Source organism: Dama dama, chromosome 9 (genome assembly GCF_033118175.1).
Source record: "Dama dama isolate Ldn47 chromosome 9, ASM3311817v1, whole genome shotgun sequence".
Lineage (NCBI taxonomy): Eukaryota > Metazoa > Chordata > Mammalia > Artiodactyla > Cervidae > Dama > Dama dama.
This window is the reverse complement of record NC_083689.1, coordinates 51,704,670-51,729,929: the sequence shown is the minus strand read 5'-3', so window position 1 is coordinate 51,729,929 and position 25,260 is coordinate 51,704,670. Positions and strand designations below refer to the sequence as shown.

Here is a 25,260-nt window from a genome sequence, read left to right as displayed (position 1 = left end):
AAAAGCATTTGACAGAATTCATCTGTTTATGTTAATAACTCTGAACACAGTGAGTGTAGAGAGATTGTAACTTGGCATAATAAAAGCCATATGTGCCAAGTCCATAGCTAACATACTCAAAGGTGAGATCACGGACAAGACAAGGATGCCCACTCTCACAACTTTTATTTGACATAGTATTGGAAGTCCTAGCCAAAGCAGTTAGGCAAGAAAAAGAAGTAAAAAGCATCCAAATTAGAAAGGAAGAAGTAAAACTATCATTATTTGTAGGTGATATTGTACATATTAATGGAAAACTCTAAAGGTTCAATCAAAAAACTGTCAGAGCTAATAAAATTAAAGTTGTAGGATACAAAGTCAACATACAAAAATCTGTTGCATTTCTGTGTATCTCATATTTAAAACAGGGTTATTGGGAGGATTAAATGAGAGGGGTACATGTAAAGTCTTGAGTACAGAGTCTGCTGCTGCTTCAGTCATGTCCAACCCTTTGCGACCCCATAGACAGCAGCCCACCAGGCTCCTCTGTCCCTGGGATTCTCCAGGCAAGAATACAGAGTCTGGCCCAGAGTAAAAGGTCAAGGGATGGGAGCTGTTATTACTGTTCAGTGGATGTTTTATCTTAAGTCCAAGGAGATGAGGGACATGACGAACTTTGTAAGCTTTAAAGTACAACATAAATGCCACAGGTAATTATTCTCTTAAATATGTTCAGGGCATGGGTTCTTCTCTCTCACAGGAGGAGTCCTGAGGGAAGCCAGGCATCTCTGGATAAGATGATGTTCTCTTTACCTTTTGACTTTTTCAGACCTTGAGTTCCTTTTCATTTTCTGCCTGACTTGCTGTGCTGGGGGCATTCTAAGCACCTACAGGAAGAGTCTACTCATAAAGTAGTCAGGAATCGGAGGGGAAGTTTTGCTGATACAGGTGTGGGTGGGCCTTAATTTAACTTTGGTGTTGTCTGGTCCTTGGTAACCTGTTGGTAATAGTGACCACTGAATGACTCCAGGAGAGGCCCAGGGCTGTGCTTCCTGGAACAAGGTACCCTGGCTGACTTCTCGACCTCAAAACTAAGGACTCACAGAGCTATAGTTTGGTAGCATTGGCATAGGCAATGCAAATTATAGCTGCTAATGGTTACTCAGTGATTATTACAGGCCAGGCTCTCTGCTAAGTGCTTGATAGTCTTGAAACCTAACAACCCTGGGGGGCAGGTACTATTATTATCCACTATTACCTTCTTTTTGCAGATGAGGAAATTAAGACTTGTACCTTGCTAAGGGTTATATTTCTGGTAAATATACTCAGATCCTGGTCTGACTGATTCTAATAGTCTGAGTTCTTTTCTTTGTGGTCTTTCCATTTAGCTGTGCATTAGTGTCACCTAAGAAGTTTGCTGAAATTCCTGCTCCTTTGGTCCCAGTTCTATAGGTGTGTGGTGGAGCCTGGCACTGTGGTGTTTTCTTTTTCCCAGGTTTATTGAGGTATAATTGCCAAAATTCACCTCCTTCAGTGTCTAGTTTGATAAAATGTAGTTGTATGCAATTGTATAGTATCGTCACAGTCAAGATACGCAGCACTACCATAAGCCTAGAAAGTTTCCTTGTGTCTTTTGATCCCTTGATGCCTATACTTTCAACCAGATGGCTTTGATGCACAGCTGGGTGTGGGACCACTGGATGAATTCTGGTGCCTGCAGGTGTGAGGAATTGAGGCTTTGAAAGTGAAAGTGAAGTCGCTTAGTCATGCCTGACTCTTTGCCACCCCATGGACTGTAGCCTACCAGGCTCCTCCGTCCATGGGATTTTCTGGGCAAGAGTGAGGCTCTGAAGAAGGAGGATAAAAACAAGAAAAGAAGAAAAGGACACTTAGAGCTGAACCAAGCTTACTGCTATGCAGGCTCCCAGTAGAGAGATGGAGTGTGGAGAAGAGAACTCTCTAGACCAAAGCTACTTAAAAAGTTTCTTCTCCTCACATGATTTTTTCCTCAGCCACACAGAGCTGGAAGATTCTGAACAAAGTTGGTGTACATGGTTGGGTAAATGGTTCTGGAATGGAGAGGTGGGGACTCTTGGTAAGCTGTGGGAGAAGCTTTGAGTATGGGGAGGAGGCCCAGCAAGGAGGTGAGACCCTACTGCTGGAAATTCCAAACATGGGACCTCTTCCTCCAGGAAGGCACTACTTTGGTTCCTTTGACTTTCCTAATCTGAAATCCAGTTAGGACAGTTAGCCTTGAGCAAGCAGTTTCAGCCTGTGGCCCAGAGAACACTTGGATAATAAAGGAGAAAGTGTAAAGTATAGCACTGATTGTAGAGGAGATTCTAATGGCAACTTTGTGCCAGGAGTCTGGAGACTTTGATTCTTGGTTCAGCTCTGGCCCTGGTTTTGCCTTTCTTTTCTTGATGCCCTTCTTTGAGAAGTCTCTGTTCAGCTTATCTCTCATGAATAGAGTGGAGGATAAAGTGTAGGTGATAGCGGTATGATTTCAACACATATGTTGTAGTGACATTGGTTAGCACTGCAAAAGTAGGTTGCAAAGGAAATTCTGTAAAAATTTTATACTGGCTCTCAATAGTTGTAATATATTGAAACCTGAAATATGCTTGGTCCTTTAGTATTTACTTTTCTGATCCTCAAAAAATTTCTCTCTGGTTTGTTTTATGTGACACTTCCCCTCTTTCCTATATGGTGAGGTTGTGACTAGGGGTATGAAGTTGTGAGAGACTCATCTTACTCTCGTATCCCTTTTATGAATCATCCACTCGTCTTCCTGGTGGATGTCTGCACTCTGGCATGGATTCTGGGATTCAGTTTCCTTATTTGTGATGTTCAACTTCTGGTCCCTGTGATTCACCTCAAGAGGAAATATCTGGAGCAGAGCAACAAGGCTGATTAGAAAAGGAAGGGGCAGAGGGAGAAAGATAGGAGGGGTATTGTTGTGAAAGGAAGGAGTAGTGATACAGGGCTGTAGGGTGTAAATAAAATCTTCTGAGCCCCTTCTCACTTGAGAAAGAATGAGTTGGGTAGCGGCCTAATGGCCTCATTTAGGAGGACTTTGCGGTGTCACAGGTGGGGAGTCATCTTTGAGAGTATGTGCTAGCCAGTGTGAGTTCAGGAGGCTGTGTAAAGTTTAAGTTACTATAGTTTCTGTTACCCCAGTGTCTGGCTTCCCTCGTTATGGTCTAAAGGCTTTCTGGCAGTGAAGAAATTTAACAGGTCAAAATTACAACTATAATAGGTTTACTAAGCATCCCTCATACTTTCACATACTTCATATTATCTTCCTTAAATCCCCCTCAAAACTTTATAGAGTCCAGTAAAAATTTCTTCTTAAACAATATTATAGGCTAATGAGAAGAAAAATAAAACATTTGAGACATTTTTAGAGTCACGTGATTTTAGAGCTGAAAGGGACTCTAGAGTCTGTCCCTAGGTTATGGATGAGGGGCTGAGGTCGAAAGTAGGGAAAAGACTTACTGAAAGTCACTCAACCAGCTAGTGGTAATATGGGTCCTGAAAAGCAGAGACGTGACACAGAAGATTCCGGGAATAGAGATGCTCATGTGTGGTCTTTCTGAGGCATCAAGGAACTTTCTTAACCCATTATTGTGGCTAAGCTTCCCAGGTTGGCTCAGTGGTAAAGAATCTGTCTGCCAGTGCAGGAGCCGCAGGAGATGCGGGTTTGATCCCCAAGTTGGGAAGATCCCCTGGAGGAGGAAATGGCAACCCACTCCATTATTCTTGCTTGGATAATTGCATGGACAGAAGAGCCTGGTGGGCTACAGCCCATAGGGTTGCAAAGAGTCGGATACAACTGAAAGGGACTGAGCACGCAAACACCAGTGGCTGATTGCCCCAATTATGCCCCTTGACTGTGGCTGTGAGGTACAGACCAGCCTCCAGCGTGCCCCCTATGTTATGTTTTCTCTTAGGTGGGTCAGAATTGAGGCTTGAAAGGCAGTTGGAGATTACAGGGTGCGAGAGGTCTTTGACTGGAGATGGGGGATTTAGTTGGAGACTGACTGGTTGAAGCTACAGCTTAAGACAGATTTTAACATGAGAGACTTTTGGAAGGTGTTTTAAGGTTGTGCTGTGGAACTTGTGGTCTTTCAGTATGGCCTGGGGAAATAAATGTATATGGTCCCATTGTCATGGCTTTACTGCAGTTTAGCCTCTTGCAGTAAAATAGTATCTGTTTCAGTTCCCTTTTTCTTAACTTCTTTCTGCATTCTTCTCGGTTCCATCAGGCTCTTTTACCCTAACTTCTCTTCATCTATCAGATTCTCAGAGCTGCTGTAGATTTTGGGAGGAGGAATTGGAAAATGAGCTGTGACCTACAAGTCAATTTCCCCAGGTGGATAAAGTCCACTGGAAGCCACAGAGGGGCCTCCTCATTCCAGCAATCTGGCCAGGCTGACAGACTCACAGCCTATGGGGGCAGGGGAGGAGGTGGGGACCAGTATTTCTCAGGCTAGTGAGGAACTGCCCCAGTCTTTCCAGTCTAGGCAGAGGAGGCAGGAGGTACTGGGGTCGGCTGGTCGCCTGGGGATGCCTGGGCAGATGTGGAAGCGACTGGAAAGGTGGCCTTGCACTTGGGTTGCTGTTGCTGCGCTGTTCCTAGGAGACGGAGGAGCAGCAAGCCTGCGGGGGAGGGGGAGCAAGTGGGTTGCTGCTTTTAGCAGCTGAAAGGGCTGCAGGGAGCTCTGGGTAAGACGTTCTCTGCTGCTGCTGATTCTGCGGTAGAAGCTGCCGAGAGTAAGTCAGAGGAAGGAGGATCGAGAGGGAGGTGGCTTCATTTGCAGCCATGCTGAATCACTGCTGCTGATCAGATCTCCCGCTGGTTGGCTGGGAGAACCGAGCAGAATAGAGCTAGGATCCTCCGGTGCAGGCACAGCTCAGCGGCTGCCACCCCGGCTGGGCCTCACACAATGGACGGGGAAAGGTATGTATGTGTGTATAAGTGTGTGTGTGTGTGTGTGTGTTTGTGTATGTGTACACGCACTCACAGTGCAGCCACCAGCTTTTGTATTGGCGTTGGTTAGACAGGGCTGGAAGACCTGGTCACTGATGGATCCCAGCCGGCGGCAGAGTCAGAGCAGGGAAACCCCTTTCCCCAGAGATCTGGCTTCCGCAGAGACAGGTCTGGGTTTGCAGGGCAGCGGAGCACCCTGAAAGAAGTGACTTCCTGACTGCTGTTCGGGAAGAGTCAGCATGGACTGTATCAGGCTGTTTCAAGGAGGCGTTTCCCTTTCCTGGCTACTTTCCCCCGGGGTGTTTTTTCTTTGGTGGGTGTTTTTTGATGTCATAGCAGGGCTGGCCTGGCACAGAGTACTTGCTCAAGTTGTCAACAAGCATGCCAAGCTGATGTCTTTCCTAAAAGTGTGTGTGTGTGTGTGTGTGTGTGTGTGTGTATGTGTGTGTACCTGTATGCACACAAAAGTTAAAGTAAGAAGGAGAGAAATCCGTTCAGGTGTCACTTGCTCGGAACTTTCCATTTGCATTGAAAGTTTCCTAATGATACTGGAAGTTATATTCTTTAGGGAAACTCTTGCTCCTTTCGTCAGGGGTTTCTTTATGAAATAGAAATTACCAGAAAGGAATTTCAGTACTTCTGTTGAGCTGGATCTAACTAGCGAGAGATTTTTTGCCTGGCAGCCCCATGCATTTTAATACATTTTAAGGCTGTTATCTGAGGCTCTGATTCTTTAATTGTGAAGGTGCTGAGTGTGGTGCAGGGGTGGGTCACTTCTCTGTGTGCCAAAATGTCTCCTCTTCATTCTGTGAGTCTGCGGCTGGTAGAGAACAAGACTTGCCTTTTCCTTGAGGTGAGAAGACTAAGAGCAGTCAGGCCATGGCAATGGACCCCTGAGGGAGGACGGCTGCTGCTCTAAGTCACCAGTTTGATTCAGATGGTAACCAGCTGGTTAAAGGGTAACAGGTTCAACTAAGTCAACAATGCCTAGAGTGTACCTCAATAAACAATTTCTTTTGCATGGATTGTCCCCAGTCTTGCATCTCATGGGGGCACAGTGATGTCATTAAAGCTCTCTAAACCCCACTAGGACTGGCAGGATTATATAGTGTCCTCTTGTCTGAAGAGGCCCCCAGGGGCTGTGTTTCTTGATGTAACTCCTAGGAAGAGAACTGGGACTCTTTAGACTGAATGTACTGCTGGTTGAGTGTCTCTCCTTGAGTGTCCTTTGCAACAGGAGCTTAGTGTTGGATCCTGTGTAGCCCCCTGGGTGACAGAGCATCTGAAAGCCTGCTTCCTTACGGCAGAAGTGTGCAGTGTCCTCCACCTTCTTGTATTGGTCTAGTAGCTAACAGAGGGCAGGGGTGATATGAATGGAGGTTTAGAGATTCTAGATCAAGCCTGTTTGCTTACATATTAGGACTGAAAGGTCCATTTGAGACTAGCAACAGTAGATCAAAGCACTGCTTCCCAAGCATTTTGGGGTACTTACTATGTTCTCAGTTTTGTGTTCCAAAATGTAACGAGCCCTGGCCTCCTAGGAGCTCTCTTGTTCTTCAGCAGTCTGGTCTTTCAACTGGGATGGCTGAGGTCTTTGGCATTGCAACCCCTAGTTTTTACACGTGTTCTTTTGCATTCCTTCTATCAAAAGCAGAGAAATCCAAACCTTGCAGCTTCCAGTGTTCACCAGGTCCCTGAGCTCACTACCTTTTGTTCCCACTCTAAGACCAGCTTACCCTGCCAGGCATTCAAGTCTTCTGAAATCTGGCTCCAGTCCCCATTCCTACTGCTCACTCATATACCCCTACTGAGAGATCTATGGGTCTCTCTTGTGATCACTCATCCTGTGCACTACTACATCTGGTCTCAGATCCTTAGCCTCCAGAGTTTCTTTTGCGTGGAATGCCTTTTGCTTTCACTTTTCCAAAAGTTATTCATCTATCAAGACGGTTTTAAAATTCCACTTTCTCTTGGAAACTTAAGCTCTTCTGGTTCTGGCAGATGTTCTACCTAATTTCATTACTCATAGTTGGGTACTGAATAATAGGCCCACCCACAAGATGTTTTTGTGCTTTTGTTTCATGTATCTTGTAAGTTCCCACAGTGGGGGATAGGTCCTCAAGGGCAAGAATGTTGCCTGTACCTCTGAATACTCCACATTATCTACTGTGTGGCTGGACACATAGTAGGTATTAGATAATTATTTGCTGATTAGCTGATGACTTTTGTGAGAAGCTCCAATAACTAAAAATTGCCTCTCCGAGAGGCGATTGAAACCTCTGGCCAATAGGTTCATCCTTGGCTATCAGCCTTATTATCTCAGCATGGGTAATTGACCCCATGGAATGCTTTGAGGTAGGGCAGAAAAGGGGGAAGTAGGGTTCTTTCACAAGTTCCCTGGGAAACTCGGGGCCAGAGAAACTGGGTGACTGGCCTAGGATCATATGTCAGACCTCTAGAGACTGGAGGGAGCCTAAGTTTTGTTCTTCCACATTTAACCTGCTGAAGCTTAATTGGGGCTGTTTTTAAGCATTAAGAGTTTTCAGCCAAGAGATTTCTAATGAACAATTTTCTTTCTTTGCCATGAGGGTTTGAAAATAACTTCTACCTTAAAAGACTATTAATTAAAACATGGGCTTTGGGGTAACATAGAGCTTGCAGTGAATCTATTTCATAAACTGTATGACCTTGAGTGTGTCACATTTCTTTCAGAATTAATTTTTCTTTTTGATGTAGAGGGACAGTATCCATATCTCACAGAGTTGTTGTGAATATCAAAGGAGGCAATATAGATAAAGCACCTAGTAAGTTTTTCTGGCACAGAGTAAGTTCTCGGTAAATGGTAGTTGCTATTATTGTTAGTGTTCATCTGTTGCCCTGTTGTACTCCATAATTTGTTCTTGGATACTAACCAAGGCTTATTTTAAGGCCTTCCTATATTTATAATCCAAAGCAGATTTTGTGGGACCATTCCCATGAGAAAATTAAGAGGCTATCAGGTCATCTTGCATCCACCCAAACTGTCTCCTCACAGTGAGATACCACACAGGGCTTGGCTCTTCCTCTTGTAGGGTTCATCAACACTTGTGTGTGTGTGTGCACATGTGTGTGCTCAGTCCTGTCAGACTCTGTGATTCCTATGGATTTGTAGCCCACAAGACACCTGGAATTTTCCAAGCAAGACTACTGCAGTGGATTGCCATTTCCTGTTCCAGGGCATCTTCCTGACCCAGGAATTGAACTTGAGTCTCTTGCATCTCTTGCATTGGCAGGCAGGTTCTTTACCACTGTGCCACCTAGGAAGCCTTACCTTAGTCCTCCTTTTTATAGACACCCCGAGGCTTCAGATGCCTTAGTGGTTTGGAACCATGACATCACTACAGTGACAAATTTGTCTGTGTGTGTGTGTGTGTGTGTGTGTGTGTGTGTGTAGAGCACATTGAAAATGACAGTAGCTTGGCTACTGGGATTTTATTTAAGTTCTAGAAATCAGCCTTCTGGATAGATTACAGTAAATTCCCAACTTATACGAGGTATCTAGAATGGTCAAATTCATAGAGACAAAAAGGAGACTGGTGGTTGCCAGGGTCTGGGGAGAGGGAGAAATGCTTGATGGGCATGGAGTTTTAAATTAGGGAAATGAAAAAGTTCTGGAAATAGATGGTTGCACAAGAACATATACACACTTAAAGCCTCTGAACTATATTCTTAAAAGGGTAAATTTCAAGTTAAATGTATTTTTACCACAGTTAAAAAAATTTCCAGGCAGTCTCTGGGATATTCACAAGAATTGCAGAGAACCACAACTTTTAGAAGAAGCATCACAGAAGCGGGTGTTGGCTGTCCATTTTTCTTAAAATTGTGATGGTTTTCTTTATCAGAAGCATCAGGATGCCTCTTACTGCAAGGGGCATTGTGTGCCCAATGCTGTGCCTTGAATTTATGAGAACAGTCCTAAGAGAGAGAATGCCTCATTCTTATGGAGGACAGCCTGCTCCTAGAACCCTGAGAGCTTATTTTTCTGTCCTTGATCAGGAACAGATCTTATTTTAAAAAACAAAAACAAAAACATGATGTAGGCAGCTAAATCTCTCAAAAGCTGAGTTTTACAACGCCCGGTGTATCACTGGCAAGACCCAGGGAAGAGCAAGTGTTCAGTGCCCCAGGCTTTCTCTTCCTCTCAGCCCTCTCCCATCCATAGAAGGCATGGGTGGAAACTTCTGTAGAAATTTTTGGGCATCACTGCTGCCTGAAGCGTATGTGCATTTCAACCATGATAATTGAAACCAAACTTTCCATTTTGGAAATAATTTTTGGTGAAGCAAGGTTTTCAACTGCAAGAAAACAAAGTCAGTTGGAAGAAACCTCTTGATTTCCCCATGCCCAGATTTGAGCTTTTAGGTTTTTGCTGTTTGCTAGGTTTTATATTGTTAAGACACATCCATACAAGAACATTTTGGGGTAAGTTTTCTAAAGCAAGTGTTTTATTTGATGAAAGTTGCCATCATAGAATTGACCTAATTTTACCTTGAAATTAGGTTAGACTGAAAAGAGCATTAATGCACTGTGTAAAAAATAATTTGAACATGTTTTGTTCTTAAAATTTTTTCTCTATCAAGTTCAATGGTTGTCAAGTTACAAATCTGTAACTTTTTATAATTTAAAAGGATTTTTGGACTCTCAGCCCTGCTTTCACGGACTTTTCTTTTTAACTTATGAAAGTCTCTTGTAACCTCTATCAAAACCACGCACATGGAAGAGTTCAGCTCTTCTATTCAAACCTAATAGAAGTTTGGCTTCCAAAAGGCTACATAATGAGGACTGTGTTTTCTTTCAGTCTTTCTCTCCCCTTGTCTCATTCTGTCTGCCTGAACTCATGTTTTTCTTATATTTTGCATTTTTACGCAGCCTGCTGAAGTGATTACCTTCTTGGTTTGGAAGGAAGCTATTTGTGAATTGGACTGTTAGGAATGTGATTAGTAACATACCTGTTCTTGAACTGGTTTATGAAAGAGCACATTACAAGAATGGCAGCAGCTGCTGACCAGCTTTGATGCATCATGACGGGCTTGTATGAAAATTCTGAGTTCTGTCCAATTAATAATATTAACTCCAGTATATACTGTAGTTCCCCACAATCAGTGGAGTGAAATAGTGCCATGGCACAGGTCCTAGGGGATTCAGTCTTCTTCATTGGCTTGGTTTGGCCACACCATGATGATCCTCAGAGAGTGGATCATAAGGATTGAATCTCCCTTGGCCTGTTGGACTGTGGACATTATCCCAAGACAGTGGACATTGTTATGAAGAGCATAAACCCTGGAGTGAATTAGACATGGGTCTGAGTGTCAGTTCTCCACTTAGTAGTTATGTGGGATTTCTGGACAAGTTTTATGTCAGTGCCTGAGGAGGTTATACTTTATAAGGTTGTTCTGAAGATAAAATGAGATAGTAGAGGTAAAGTAAGGTTTCAGTAAACGTTAACTGTTACTACCCAGGAACCATAACTTACTGATGCATTATCTTCCCTGGGTCCATGTGGCCTGTTGCAGGGAATCAACTGATGCTTGAACTGAGGTGGCACAAGTGAAAAAGTAGGAGAATATGGGGCTCTATAGCAGTCTGTGTGTGTGGGTGTTCCTTGAGGACAGGGAGGCACTATCACACCCTGAATCCTGTTACTTGGATGTCTTCAAGTGACAGGTTGTTCATTCATCCAGATGCAGAAATCTCAATTGGGTCATTTTGGCCTTGAACTTTAGGATTGAGAAATATGCTAGTTCTCCCAGAGCTAGTTTACCCAGAGCCCCGTAGGTTCCAAAATCTTCTCTTGTCCTTTGCTGCCCAGACCTGAAGAAGTGGAGTCATGCTGATGAACTCATCATGAGAAACTGAGGTACAGCAGTCAGAGTGTCATTTTATTAATTTGTGATGAAAAGTATTACTGGCACAATGTTCCTGAGGGCCTGCTACCACACTTTCTTGCTTCCTAAAGGAGAGCCACAGGGGAAGCCAACTTGATCAAGAGGCTGCATTTGCGAGCTGGGGACTGAGTAAGGGCATTGGAGTGTTTATAGGCTTCAAGTTCCACAGCAGGGAGCTGACATGAGGCTGAACCTAGTGATTGTCTGATAACTAAATCATTTCTTCCATAGTGTGGGGTGAGCTGGACCAAGAGCTTTCTCAGCCTGATCCTTGTTTTTTGATTTCCCTTTCTAAAGGAAATTTTCTTACCTTTTTTTTTTCCTTTTTTTAAAAGGGACATTTTCTTTATTGAGGGATTTTAATGCATTCGGCATAGCCTTCCTCCGACTTACAGAGTTGTGTTGACCCCTGTAGGTGACTTTGCCTCTCTTTATTCTGTCTCATTTATAGCTTGACCATCATGTGCTTGGGCTCTATCTGTGTGGCCCTTGCTGCCTGAACTTTATTTGCATCTCTTGAAGACTTTCAGCAGGGATGCAGTTCTTAACTCTCAGCAGTGTTTCTTAGACTCCCCTTTCCTCTCCTCTCCATTCTTTCACACCCTGGATGCTCCAGAGTTCTTCATTTGGCAGATTCCCCCAAACACATCTGGACAATTAGATGCTCTGAGGTTTCCGCGTCTCCTGCTTTGCTGACATGCATGCTATTGTCCTTTCTATTCATTGCCTGGATTTTTCTTAGTGATGGAAAGAGCCTAAGAACTAACGCAACAGGCAGTAACTCTTCTTGCTTTCTTCCTTCTTCTCTAGAGGAGTGTGACTTTCTCTTCTACCCCTGCCTCCCCCCGCCCCGCTTCCTGTCAAGAGCCTCCTGCTTCTCAATCACCAGTGCAGGAAGCTAGTTTGGCTAAGAAAGCCCCTCCCCTCCCCCTATCACCTCCTTTGGAGAAGGACAGAGGGGGAAGTTGAGAGGGATAAAGCTATAATTGTTTTAGAGGATGTGAGAAAAGATGGGATAGTTGGTAGTTATACCTCATTTACGTATCCAGCCATTCAGTTACTCAATCATTTATTGAGTGCCTGCCATGTGCCATAGGCTAATAATATAGAGGGAAATAAGATACCATCCTGGTTTTCATGGAGCTCAAAATCTAGGGTGGGCAGTGGTATGCAAGAACCAGCACTCATCCACTTGCTAGAGCTGCTTGTTAAATTTTTAAGAATTTTGTGAGTCAGTCATTAAATACAACCCTTATTAAAATTATGTGATTTACTAATTGTATTAAAGACATGGTAAAGACTCATCTCTTCCTAATTATTTTACTAATGGGCTTCCTTGGTGGCTCAGACAGTAAAGAATCTGCCTGCAAAGTGGGAGACTGTCAGCAAGAGGTCTGAGGGTTGGTGAAAATGAGCTAGACATAGGGGACAGCGAATGGGGATAGGGCAAAAGAGCTTGGTATATTTAGGCAATTGTGAGTATTTTAGTACTTGAGTAACAAAACGTCTTCAGGACAGCAATGAGATAAGGGAGCACCAGGCTGGATCTCTGAGATTTCTTCTGTATGCAGTGAGGAACCAGTGAGAGGTTTCACATAGGACATGCCATGCACCCAGTGACATTCTGTAAAGATCATTCTGAAGTCTGTGAGGAGGAAGTTACTGTAGTAACTACCCAGATAAGAGATCATGATGGCCTGGACTGAAGTTGTGGTAGCAGTGACTGTGAGAGGGAATGGAATAGAGAGAGATTAAAGGACTTAGAACTGATGGGACTTGTGGTAGTATGTGAAGTGAGAGAGGGAGGGAAGAAGACATCAAAGATGATATCCCAGTTTCTGCCTTGCATAGGTGAGTGGGTAGTTGGGTATGACTCTGAGACAGACAGTACAGAAAGATGAGTAGGTTTCAGAGAGGGTGGGAAGCATCAGTTGAGTATAAGTTACTGTGAAAAATCTAAGTTGGGGACTCAGTTCAGATAATGGATATATGGATCTGGACTTTGGAGGAGAGGGGAGGGTGGGAGAAAAGGCTGTGGGAGGTGGCATGCCATGGAAGAGGGCCTAATGTTTACAGTTTATGTATTTTTGTTTATAATTATTATAGGATTTTATGTGTATTAATTTATAGTTTAATTTTGAAGACCAACTTTACTTTCATTTTTAAGATTGTTAGGGTTGGGGGCAGTGTTTGGGGCAGATCATCCCCACCCTGCTCTACTGTCTACCACCCATAGGGACAAAGTGGAGGGTTTTCAGATCAAATTTCATTGATGATAAATATGTCATGAAGACCTGCTGTGGGCCTGGCCTTCTGCTGGGCAGGCTAAGCTGTTGAGAGTCCTTGGACACATCGTCCTTGCTTACCAGGAATATGGAGTCTAGCATGAGGGGGCTGGGTGTTCAAATATGTTCTATGAAAAAGGTCATCAAACACGGGTTTGTATTCTATGTGCAGCTGAGTTACAGGCCAGAAATACTACAACAGTTTAGGGGAGGCAGAGATCACTTAGGAATGAAGTAGTCAAAGGACTTCATAGAGGAGGCAAAACCTAACCTACTGGGCCATCCTGGAAGACTGCAAAATTCAAAGACTAACACAAGGAAGAGCAAGCTTCCTAGTTACTAGTCACAGGAGATTGTTGTCAGCGCTTCCAGCATGTGTCTCTTTGATCTACATCTGTCCCATATATGTAAAATGGAACTAATAATGTCTGTCCACTGGGCCTTTATGAGCTCTAATCTCGTAAAGTTTCTGTCAGAAACCTTTAGTTGTTCTCTGATCAATACCAGATATTTTCTCTTCCTGGCTTTTAAGTCTCTGCAATTTGAAGACAGTATTTATAATGAATATTTGTGCAGTGTTTTACAGTTTCTAAATTTACTCCAGGATTGCAAATATAGTTTAGTATTAATTAGAAAATATGTCATATACCACATTAACAGATTAAAGGGAAACATCCATATGATCATCTCATTAGATTCACGAAAAGATTTGATAAAATTAATATAATTTATGATTGAAATTAAAATGTGAGTTTCTTAATTTGATAAAGGCCATTTCAAAAATCCTAAAATTAACATACAATGAGGAAACATCACAAACATCTTTTTAAAATTTAAAATAAGGAAGATGACAAGAATATTCATTAGGACATTTTATGTTTATCATTCTGTGATATATGTCTAAAGATGGCATAACAAGGTCAGTGGGGAAAAAGAAAAAGTATTCAATAAGTGGAACTTACAGGAAAAAATTAGATCCATATTTCATATGGTGACATAAAAATCAACATTAGATAAAATAAGGGCTTAAATATCAAAAGTAAAATCATTAAACTTTTAGTATAAAATAGAAATTTACATCTATCCAGCCTGGAGTAGGGAAGGACACTTAAATTATAAAAGAAATTATACTTATGGGATTTTTAATAGGAAGTTTTTAATTTTTACTAGGTCCTCTCTCTCCTTGATAACATTCTGTTTTGAGATTTTCTTAATGTTTTTAAACACATGATTCTGCCTTGATATTTACCATCCTGTGCTTAGCTAACTTCTTTGCACCCAGAATGCAGACAGTCCCACAGTTCAGATGTCTGTGGCTTACATTTTCCTGCTGAACTAAAAGTGGGAAGGAAGCCAGTAGAGGCGAGTGTCCTGGTTAGACAAGCTGTGGGTCTGGCATGCTGGTTATTTTGGAATGTTCCAACGTTACCAGTCCCAGTGTGAGATCTAGAGAGACTCTCAGGTCTCCGAAACTTTATCTTAATCATAGAAACCCCTTTCTTGAGCCAGTTTGCAAGGCTAGGTAACATCAAAAAGAGGCCCACTAGAGAAAGGCAAAGGAAGTTACTGTCAGTGTCTTAGAGTTGGTGTGAACTGTGGGTCCCCAAATCTACGCCAGTGGAGAAGGTTCCGGCTTTCTGTGAGAAGGCAAAGCTTAGCCTGGTCCAAATAGACATAACTCCAAGGTCTCAGACTTGGCTTGGAGCTGAATAGTTTTATTAGTTTGGGGAGAAAGTCCTTTTCTTGCTCATTTTTTGGATTCTTCTTTCCCACCCCACCATCAAGTTGAGATATGTTGCTTGAAAGTGATTGAGCAACTCGTTGGCATCCCACAGGAATTTGAGTGTTTTATCTTTGGTGTAGAAGGCTTTGAGATTATAGGTGCCTCTTGCTAGTCACCACTTGCTCACCTAGCCCACATATAGTCATTTTATAACAGTTACAATCCCTTGTCTTTCTATGGGATTATGGTTTCTCCAAAGCTTTCACTCTTATGCCACTATTCTCCACGCTATGGCCAATGTGATCTTTCTAAAGCACACATGTATTCACTTGCTTCCTGCTCTACTTCTTTGCTTAAAACTCTGAGGGCTTCTCATTGTTTTAGAATGAAATCCAAACTCCTTAGCTTTGTTTTTATGTGGCACTTATAAGACTGTTCGGTCTTCTAGACCTTTCTCTTGATACTTTCTTTTAGTTTTACTGAACTTCTAGTGCTCTGATCCCACTGGACTCCCTTTCTCTTGGTCTTTGTTCATATTGTTTCCTCTGTTTCCCCATCTTCCTTCTTACCTGGTTAATTTCTGCTATTCCTTAAGATTTCTATTCTTCCTCAGCTTCTAGTAAGTTTTTCCTCAACCTGCCATCACTGAGATAGTTCCCTATCCTTTGTGCTTCTGTGTGGGCATGCATGCTAAGTTGCCTTAGTTGTGTCTGACTCTTTGTGACGCTCTGGACCATAGCCTACCAGGCTCCTCTGTCCATGGGATTCTCCAGACTAGTATACTGGAGTGGGTTGCCATTTCCTCCTCTAGGGGATCTTCCTACCCAGGAATCGAACCTGCGTCTCTTATGTCTCTTGCATTGGCAGGCAAGTTCTTTACCACTAGCACTACTTGGGGATCTCTTTGTGCTTCTGTAATTCCAATCAGATCATAATACTCTGATATGTTTAAATGTTGACTTGGCTTTCTCCATCACTGAACGCTAAGCTTTGTGAAAGCACGATCTGTGACTTACCTGTTGTGTTTCTCTTGAATTTAAACACAGTGCTTGGCACGTAGTAAGCTCCACTAAATGTTTGTTGAATGAACCTACATCCCTGTGAAGTGAGTGATACAGTGCTTAGTCTCCCCTCACCCCGTACCCTTTTAGGGATGGAGAGATGGAGAATAAGGACCTCCCACAAAGTTACACCAGTGCTTGATGGAAGAAGCTGAACTAGGGTCTGAGGGGTACATTTTGCACTGGAAGATCCTGAAGAAATTCCTGACCCAGTGATTTCCTTCCCTTCTGGGCCTGTGGTGAAGAGAACAGGCTGACAGAGATGCTCCTGGTGGGTGGGCAAATGGATGGGTTTGTGACAGTTGGATCAATGAGTTTGCCAACATGTGATCCTCTCTCCTCTCCCACTCCTTTCCTGTTCACAGCATCAAACCGAGCTCCCAGCCCCCGATACAGACTGGGGATGATGAGAAGAACCAGAGGACCATCACTGTCAACCCTGCCCACATGGGGAAGGCGTTCAAGGTTATGAATGAACTGCGGAGGTACTTTTCCTATTTTGCCCGTGCCCTTTTGGAAGGAACTTGCTGGGTGAGCGTCATCAGGGTTTGAGAACAGAATTCAGAACACCACCACCTAGTGAAGTCTGGCTCTTCCCCCACCCCCTGTCAGTCAGGTGGCTTTCCCTTTCAAATTCTGATAGAGACAGAATGACTCCCCCAAAGCTCTCTCTTTTCTTTGTATTTATTTAACACCTATCATTTTAGTGCTTAATCACTGGGGAAAAATCCTTTATGGTTGCAGCAGTTCTGCTCATAAACTTGATTTCCAACTGAACCAGCTGCTTGAAGGCCAATAATAGAGTGATTGCAACACCTACACACAATTGCAGATTAAAGGTTGCAGATGCCATGCATTTTCTTTTGGCCTGTCTCTCTCTTTGGTCTCAACTTTGTCTTTGTCAAGGCAACCACACGAAAGGGAGTATACCTAGCTTCTAAAATGCAATTTAACTCTATAAAGAAAGAAATGAAGTGCAAAAGCACTCATTCTCACTGAGCTAAACAGCGAGGGGTATGTAGACTATTTGTAAGGCCAAGGTGCATGTTTGCTGAGCTTTGTTGCAAGACAGGTGCAGGACATTGAATGAGTTTTTCTGTATGAAGGCTGTGCACACAACCTCTTCTTTATCAGAGCTTCCTTTGCCTGTGCCATTATTTTTCTTTTTTATTGAAATACAGTTGATTTACAATGTTGTGATATTTTCCAATGTATAGCAAAGTGATTCAGTTATATACACTTTTTCAGATTCTTTTCCATTATAGGTTATTATTAGATATTGAATATAGAGTTCCCTGTGAAAGTGAAAGTCACTCAGTTGTGTCCAACTCTTTGGGACCCCAAGGACTATACAGTCCATGGAATTCTCCAGGCCAGAATACTGGAGTGGGTAGCCTTTCCCTTCTCCAGGGGATCTTCCCAACCCAGGGATCAAACCCAGTTCTCCCTCATTGCAGGCAGATTCTTTATCAGCTTATCCACAAGGGAAGCCTAAGAATACTGGGGTGGATAGCCTATTCCTTCTCCAGCGGATCTTCCTGACCCAGGAATCAAACTGGGGTCTCCTGCATTGCAGGCAGATTTTTTTACCAACTGAGCTATCAGGGAATTCTGCAGGCCAGAATACTGGAGTAAGTAGCCTTTCCCTTCTCCAGGGGATCTTTCCAACCCAGGGATCGAACCCAGGCCTCCCATATTGCAGGCGGATTCTTTACCAGCTGAGCCACAAGGGAAGCTCCATGGTTCCCTCTGCTATAAAGTAAATCCTTGTTGCTTATCTATTTTAGATATAGTAGTGTGTATCTGTTAATTCCAAACTCCTAATTTGTTTCTCTGCTACCCTTTCCCGTTTGGTGACCATAAGTTTGTTTTCTGTGTCTGTGAGTCTATGTCTCTTTTGTAAATAAGTTCATTTGAATCATAATGTTAGATTCCACATCTAAGTGATGTCATGTGATATTTATCTTGCTCTCTCTGACTTTCTTCACTTAGTATGACAATCTCTAGGTTCATCTATGTTGCTGCAAATGGCATTTTTTTTTATGGCTGAGAAGTATTCTGTTATATATATACACACACACATATATAATGGTGATATATGTGAAAGTGAAACTTGCTCAGTTGTGTTCGACTCTGCGATGTCATAGGCTATACAGTCGGTGGAATTCTCCAGGTCAGAATACTGGAGTGGGTAACCGTTCCCTTCTCCAGGGGATCTTCCCAACCCAGGGATTGAACCCAGGTCTCCTGCATTGCAGGCAGATTCTTTACCAGCTGAGCCACCAAGGAAGCTTATATATATATATATATATATATATGTATATATATATGTGTGTGTGTGTGTGTGTGTATGTATATGTACACACACACACCCATATCTTCTTCTTTTTCTTTTTTACTACCACCAGCACCTATTTATTACCTTGAAAAAGTCTTAAAGACATTTATCATTTGTAAAATACATCATTATCAGTGCTTTTCCACTTAAAAGAAAAAGAAAAACACTGTCATTAAGCCATAATATGCCATTAGCTGCTAGATGCCATCTAGTTTTCTATGATGTTAACTCTGCAAAAATGTACATACATACATTTTATGGATGTTAACATATGAAGTAACAAAATACAATTAAAAAGGGAAGGAAAAGGAAAATTAACAAATTTCTGTACATATTAATGAATATATATTAATGAATATATATATTCACAGCATGAAAAAAATGTATATACCATATTTTCTTTATCCATTCATCTATCAATGGACATTTAGGTTACTTTTATATCTTGGCTATTGTTAATAGCCAAGATATGGAGTACATGTATCTTTTTGAATTAGAGTTTTTGTCTTTCCTGGATATATGCCCAGGAATGGGATTGTTGGATCATATGGTAAATCTCTTTTTATTTTTTAAGAAATTTTCATGTTGTTCTCCATAGTGGGCGCACCAATTTACATTTCTACTGACAGTGTAGGAGGATTCCCTTTTCTCTACACCCTCTTCAGTATTTATTATTTGTAGATTTTTTGATGATGGCCATTCTGATCAAGGTGAGGTGATGCCTCACTGTAGTTTTGATTTGTGTTTCTCTAATAATTAGTGATGTTGAGCATCTTTTCATGTGTTTGTTGTACCAGTTCCATTATTTATCACATATTTCATCCTATTGTATGTTATAACTGTTTATCTCCTCTTTCTGTGTAGTTCATGAGCTTCCTGAGGGCAGGGACTTCTGAATCATTTTAATCTCTAGCACCTAGTACTTCATAGGAGCTTTGAGTTATTCACTAAAGATCTCCAGACACACTGGCTAGGCTCTGAGATGTGTGGGAGAGGGTGCAAGGTAAAAAAATGATAATAGGTCAATGAAAATGGTCTTCCTACAGTGCAAATAAGTGTTATGAAGGAAAAATGTATCAGGTGCCTGCCAGGTGGTAGGTGTGCAGTAATTATTTGTTTCTTAAAGGGTGTCATGAAAGAAAGCATGTAAAACTGCAACTTTGGAGAACACATCCTAAGGGGAAAGATGCTTGAGCTAAATTCTAAAGGACAAGTAAGAGTTAGAGAAATGAAAAGTGGTAAGGTTAGGGAGAAGTCTTCCAGGCAGAGAAAATGGCATGAGCAAAGCATGTAGAGCTGAAGATGCGATTGTTGGGTAGGGGTTTGAACTACTTGTAAAAAAATTTCTATATTCATTCACTTGTTTTTCTTTTCTTCAGGGTCTAGGCTTTGGAATTAAAAACCAAGTTAAATTAGATTTGTCTTATGCGCTATTGCTCAGTTTTTATTAATATTAGGCTTCCTGCCAGATTTCCTGGAAGCTCCATCCATAGTTGTTTTAGGCAGTAGATAGTGCTAACATTCATGCCTAATGTTTCTTTGTCACTAAAGAATTTGTATTGTGTTCCCTAGACACTATTGAAGTTCCTCATTTTGTTCCCTTGAGTTTGGCTTGTGTCCTTTGTCTGATTTAAGGCTTTAGGTCTCCAAATAAATAACCTAACTTTACACGTGGAGGAATTAGAAAAGAAGTTTAATCTAGGCTCAAAATTAGCAGAAGGAAAGAATTAATAAAGATTAGAGCAGAGATCAAATGAAATAGGGATTAGAATGACAATAGGAAAAAAAACGAAGCTAAGAGTTTTTTTTGAAAGAAAAAACAAAATTGACAAATCTTTAGCTAAACTAAGACAAAAGAGAGAGGACTCAAAATTATAAATGAAAAAGGAGACATTAAACTTATCATAGAAATACAAATGGTTGTAAGAGGCCACTATGAACAGTTACATGCCAACAGATTGGATAACCTAGAATAAATGGATAAATTCCTTGAAACATATAAACTACGAAGACTGAATCAAGAAGTAGAGAATCTGAACAAACCAATAATAATTAAGGAGACTGAATCAGTAAGCAAAAATGTCTCAACAAAGAAAAGCCCGTGACTGGATCATTTCACTGGTGAATTCTACCAAATTTCAAAGAAGAATTAACACCAATCCTTCTCAAAATCTTCCCAAAACTTGAGGAGGATGAAACACTCCCAAACTCATTTTAACAAGGCCTGATATCAAAGCGAGATAAGGACACTACAAGAAAAGAAAACTATAGGCCAATATCCCTGACAAGTATTAACGTAAAATTTTTTAACAAAATACTAGCAAACAGTATATGTATGATCTGGTAAAATATGATCTGATGAAAGGATCAAATACTATAATCAACTGAGATGTATCCCTGGGATGCAAGGGTGATTCAAGGTAAATCAATAAAGATGATACACCACGTTCATAGAATGAAGGATAAAAGCCATAACATCTTTTTAATAGAACAGGAAAAGTGTTTAACAAAATTCAACATCCCATCAAATTGGGTATAGAAGGATTATACCGTAACATGTTAAAAGCCCTATGTGACAAACCCATAGCTAACATCATACTGAATGGTAAAAGTTTGAAAGCTTTTCCTTTAAGCTTTCAAACAAGACAAGAACAAGACAAGGGTGCCCACTTTCACCACTCTTTTTGATCATAGTACTGTAAGTTCTAGCCAGAGTAATTAGGCAAGAGAAAGAAATAAAAGACATCCAAATTAGAAAGGAAGAAAAAATTGTCTGTTTGCAGATAACATGGTTCTGTATATAAAAAACCCTACAAGACTCCACCAAAAAAACTGTTAGAACTTAAAAATAAATTTGGTGAATTTTCAGGATACAAAATCAACATACAAAAATCAATTGCATTTCTATACACTGATAGTGAGCTATCTGAAAAAGAAATAAAGATAACAATCTCATTTTAAATAGTGTCAAAACAGTAAAACATTTAATAATAAATTTAACCAAGAAGGTGAAAGATCTGTACACTGAAAACTTGATGAGAGAGATTGAAGAAGACACAAATGAAAGATATCCTGTGTTCTTGCATCAAAAGAATAGTGGTAAAATGCTCATACTCCCCAAAGCTATCTGTAGATTCACTGCAATACCTATTAAAATTCCCATGGCATTTTTTCACAAAAATAGAGAAAACATTCTTAAAATTTGAATGGAATCACAAAAGACCCTGAATAGCCAAAACAATCTTGTAAAAGGAGAACATAGTTGGAAACATCACACTCTGATTTCAAACTACAGTTGGCCCCTGAACAACATGTGTTTGAACTGTGAGGGTCCACTTATCAGATTTTTTTTTTTCACTAACTGCTATAGTACTGTACTATCTGTGATTTGTATCTTGGATATAAAATTGTGGATATGGAGAGCTGCTATAAAGTTAGATGTGAGTTTTCCACTGCATGTGGTGGGGAGTTGGCACTCCTAATCCCTACATTGTTCAAGGGTCAAGTGTATGTGAGAAAGCTGTGGTAATCAAAACAGTATGGTATAGACATATAGACCAGTGGAACAGAATTGAGAGACCAGAAATAAACCCACATGGATATGGTCAACTCATATTTGGCAAGGGAGCCAAGAATATTTAATGGGGAATGGATAGTCTTTCATCAGATGGCATTAGGATAACTAGATGTTCATGTGCAAAAGAATGAAATTGGACGCCTATCTTATACCACTCACAAAAATTAACTCAAAATGGATTTAAAACTTAAATGTTAAGACCTGAAACCATAAAACTCCTGGAAGAAAACAGGGGAAAAAATAAACAAATAGGACTTCATTAAACTAAAAGTTTCTGCACAGCAAAGGAAATGATCAACAAAATGAAAAGGCAACCTATGAAAGGAAGAAAATACTGGCACACCATAAATTTGAGGAAGGGTTAATATCCAAATATATAAAACATAGAACTCAATAGGTAAAAATGGTTAAAAATGGGCAAAGGACCTGAATAAACATTTTTTCCAGAGAACATACCAAAATGGCCAATAGGTACATGGGAAGGGGCTTAACATTACTCATCATCAGGGAGACTCAAATCAGAACCATAATGAGGTATCACCTCACACCTGTTAGAGTGGCTATTATCAAACAAACAAAAAACCCTAAGAGATAACAAGTGCTGCTGAGGCTGTGGAGAAAAGGGAACCTTTGTGCACTATTGGTAGGAATGCAAATTAGTACAGCCACTATTGAAAACTATATGGAAATTCCTCAAAAAATTAAAAATTGATCTGCTATACAATCTAGCAATCACAGTCTGGGTATGTAGCTGAAGAAAATGAAATCACCGTCTTGAAGAGATATCTGTACCTCCAGGTTCATTGCAGCAGTAGTCACAGTAGCAAAGACATGAACACAACATTAAGTTTTGATCAGTGAATGAATGGATAAGTAAGATATGGTATATTTACACAATGAAATATTATTCAACTGTAAAAAAGAAAGAAGTCGTGTCATTTGCACCAACGTGTATAAACCTTGAGGGCACTGTATTTAGAGAAGTAAGTCAGAGAAAACCAAAGACTGTATGATTTCATTTATATGTGGAGTCTAAAAAACCTGATCTCTCAGAGAGATTATTGGTTGTCAGGGAGTGGAGGTTGTGGGAAATGGGGAGGTGTTGGCCAAAGGGTACAAACTTCCAATTGTAAGAAGAGTAAGTTCTGGGGATCTTATGTATTACATGGTAACTACAGTTATCAATACTGTATTGTGTACTTGAAAGTTGCTAAAAGAGTAGATCTTAAAAGTTCTCACCAGAAGAATAAAATTTGTAACTATGTGTGGTGATGGATGTATTACCTTATTGTGGTAATTATTTCACAGTATGTATCAAATCATCACATTATACTCTTGGAACTTACACATTGTTATATGTCAACAGAATTGGGGAAAGAAGACTTTTGGTCTTTCACCAGGCCTATTTTGCCTGGTTTAGGCCACTCCAGTGACTACTTAAAGGCAGAACTCAGGAAATAGATATGCCCACGGAATTCCCCCCAACTCTCACTTTATATTATTAGTATTTTTTCCTTCTGCTTAAATGACTGAAAATCCTGCTATGTCCTCCCCCCCCCCCCTTTTTCTTTGCAAGTTAACCACACTTTTGCATTTTTCCTTAAAAGCATCGACTTGGATTTAACCTCTTCCAACAGTCCTGGTGCTTCTCTTTTGTGTAAATTAGCATTTGCCAGTCTGTTCTGAGAAACATTTTCTCAAGATGCTCTGTGGGAAAATAGATCTGAACCAAAACGAGTTTTAAAAATGCTGTACTCCCCTCCAAGATTCATAATATATATAGGTAGATTAAAACCTCTGAGAAGTCATACAGTAAACTTCTCTAACTGAGGGTTTCCCTCATGGATGGTTTTGAACCCTCTTTGGTTGTTATGTACAGACCGAGTGTTTTGTGAAACTTATTTTGGAAAACACTGGTCATTTGCTGAAACTTAAGTGAATAATCTTTGTATTAGTCAGGGTTTTTCAGAGAAACAAAACCAATAACATCTATCTTTATTATTTATTTATATATATATAATTGGTTCTGCTTCTCTGAAAAACAAGATATATGTAAGAGGAGATTTATTATTGGAATTGGCTCACTTGATTATGGAGCCTGAGAATTCCCACAGTCTGCTGTCTACCTGCTGGAGAACCAGGAAAGCCAGTGGTATAATTCAGTCCACATCTGAAATCCTGAGAAACAAGAGCCAGTGGAGTATGTCTTATGGTCCAAAGGCCTAAGAACCAAGACCTCTGAGGTCTGAGGGCAGAAGATGATGTGTAGTCCATCTCAAGGAGAGAGAGAATTCACCCTTCCCCCACCTTTTTGTTCTATGCAAGCCCTCCGTAGATTGGATGTTACCCACCTACATTGGTGAAAGGGATATTCTTTTCTCAGTCTACCAGTTCAAAGGCTAATCTTTTTTGGAAAGACCTTTGCAGACATGTCCACCAATAATATTTCATCAACTATCTGGGCCTCCCTTATCCTGGTTGAGTTGGCACAAAACATTAAACCGTCACAGTCTTATTCTTCTTCATTTTGTTTTTTTTTCAAATGGACCACAATCTATTTATGTTTTTGCTGGGAAATTTTAGTTCAGGTTTGGGCATGGGTTTCCCTTTAGTTTTTCTTTAAATTAAAATTTTCTCTCTTAATTTTTTTAATAAAAAGAATATATTGTAGAATATTTAGAAAATACAGGTGAGGGAAAAGTCACAGTGAAAACCATTATTAGCATTTAGGAGAAGATCTTTTTTTCTTTAAAATATATGTCTCAACTGGATTTTTTTTTTTTCTGTGGGTGATTTTTAATTTTAAAAATATTTTAATTTTATTGGGATATAGTTGATTTACAATTGTGTTAGTTTCAGATGTACAGCAAAGTGATTTAGTTATACATATATGCATTATTTTTAGGATTTTTTCTCTTATAGGTTATCACAGAATATTGGGTAGAGGTCCCTGTGCTATACAATAGGTCCTTGTTGATTATCTGTGATGTAGTGTGTGTGTTCAACCAGATTTTTATTCTTAACATTTTGTTGAACAATTTTTAAAAATGTTACTAGCTGTTCTACAACTTCATTTAAAGTGGTTGAATGATACTCTATTTTTGTTTTTTTATTAAAAGCAGTTTCCTGTTGTTGGATGTCTAGGTTTTCCAATTCCTTGCGTAAATACTCACAGTGGTTTTGTGTAGGGCAGGATAGTGCACTGGTCACAAGCATAGACTCTGGAGGCAGACAGCCTGGTTTTAAACTTTGGCTTCAGTGCTGATTAGCTGCGTGACCCTGAACAAGTTAGTTAATATCTCCAACCTCACTTTTGTCAGCCATAAAATGAGGCTAATAATAGTTCCAGTCTTGCTGGCTTGTTAAGAGAGTAAGTGCTT

The 25,260-nt window shown here is 40.6% G+C and overlaps 1 protein-coding gene across 3 annotated transcripts in view; it reads left to right on the top strand.

Moving 5' to 3' along the window:
- The first annotated feature begins 4,252 nt into the window (after positions 1 to 4,252).
- KLHL3 (kelch like family member 3) overlaps positions 4,253 to 25,260 on the top strand; it is a 124,923-nt gene continuing 103,915 nt past the window's right edge. Inside the window, exons 1-2 of one of the 3 annotated variants that reach the window (XR_009694162.1) lie at positions 4,253 to 4,942; positions 16,331 to 16,450. Coding sequence is in view for 2 of the 3 variants with exons in the window: in XM_061151355.1 (XP_061007338.1) it covers positions 4,929 to 4,942; positions 16,331 to 16,450 (134 nt within the window). In the remaining variant the exon portion in view is untranslated. The remainder of the gene's footprint in view (positions 4,943 to 16,330; positions 16,451 to 25,260) is intronic. The other 2 variants (XM_061151356.1, XM_061151355.1) reach the window with 2 other exon arrangements.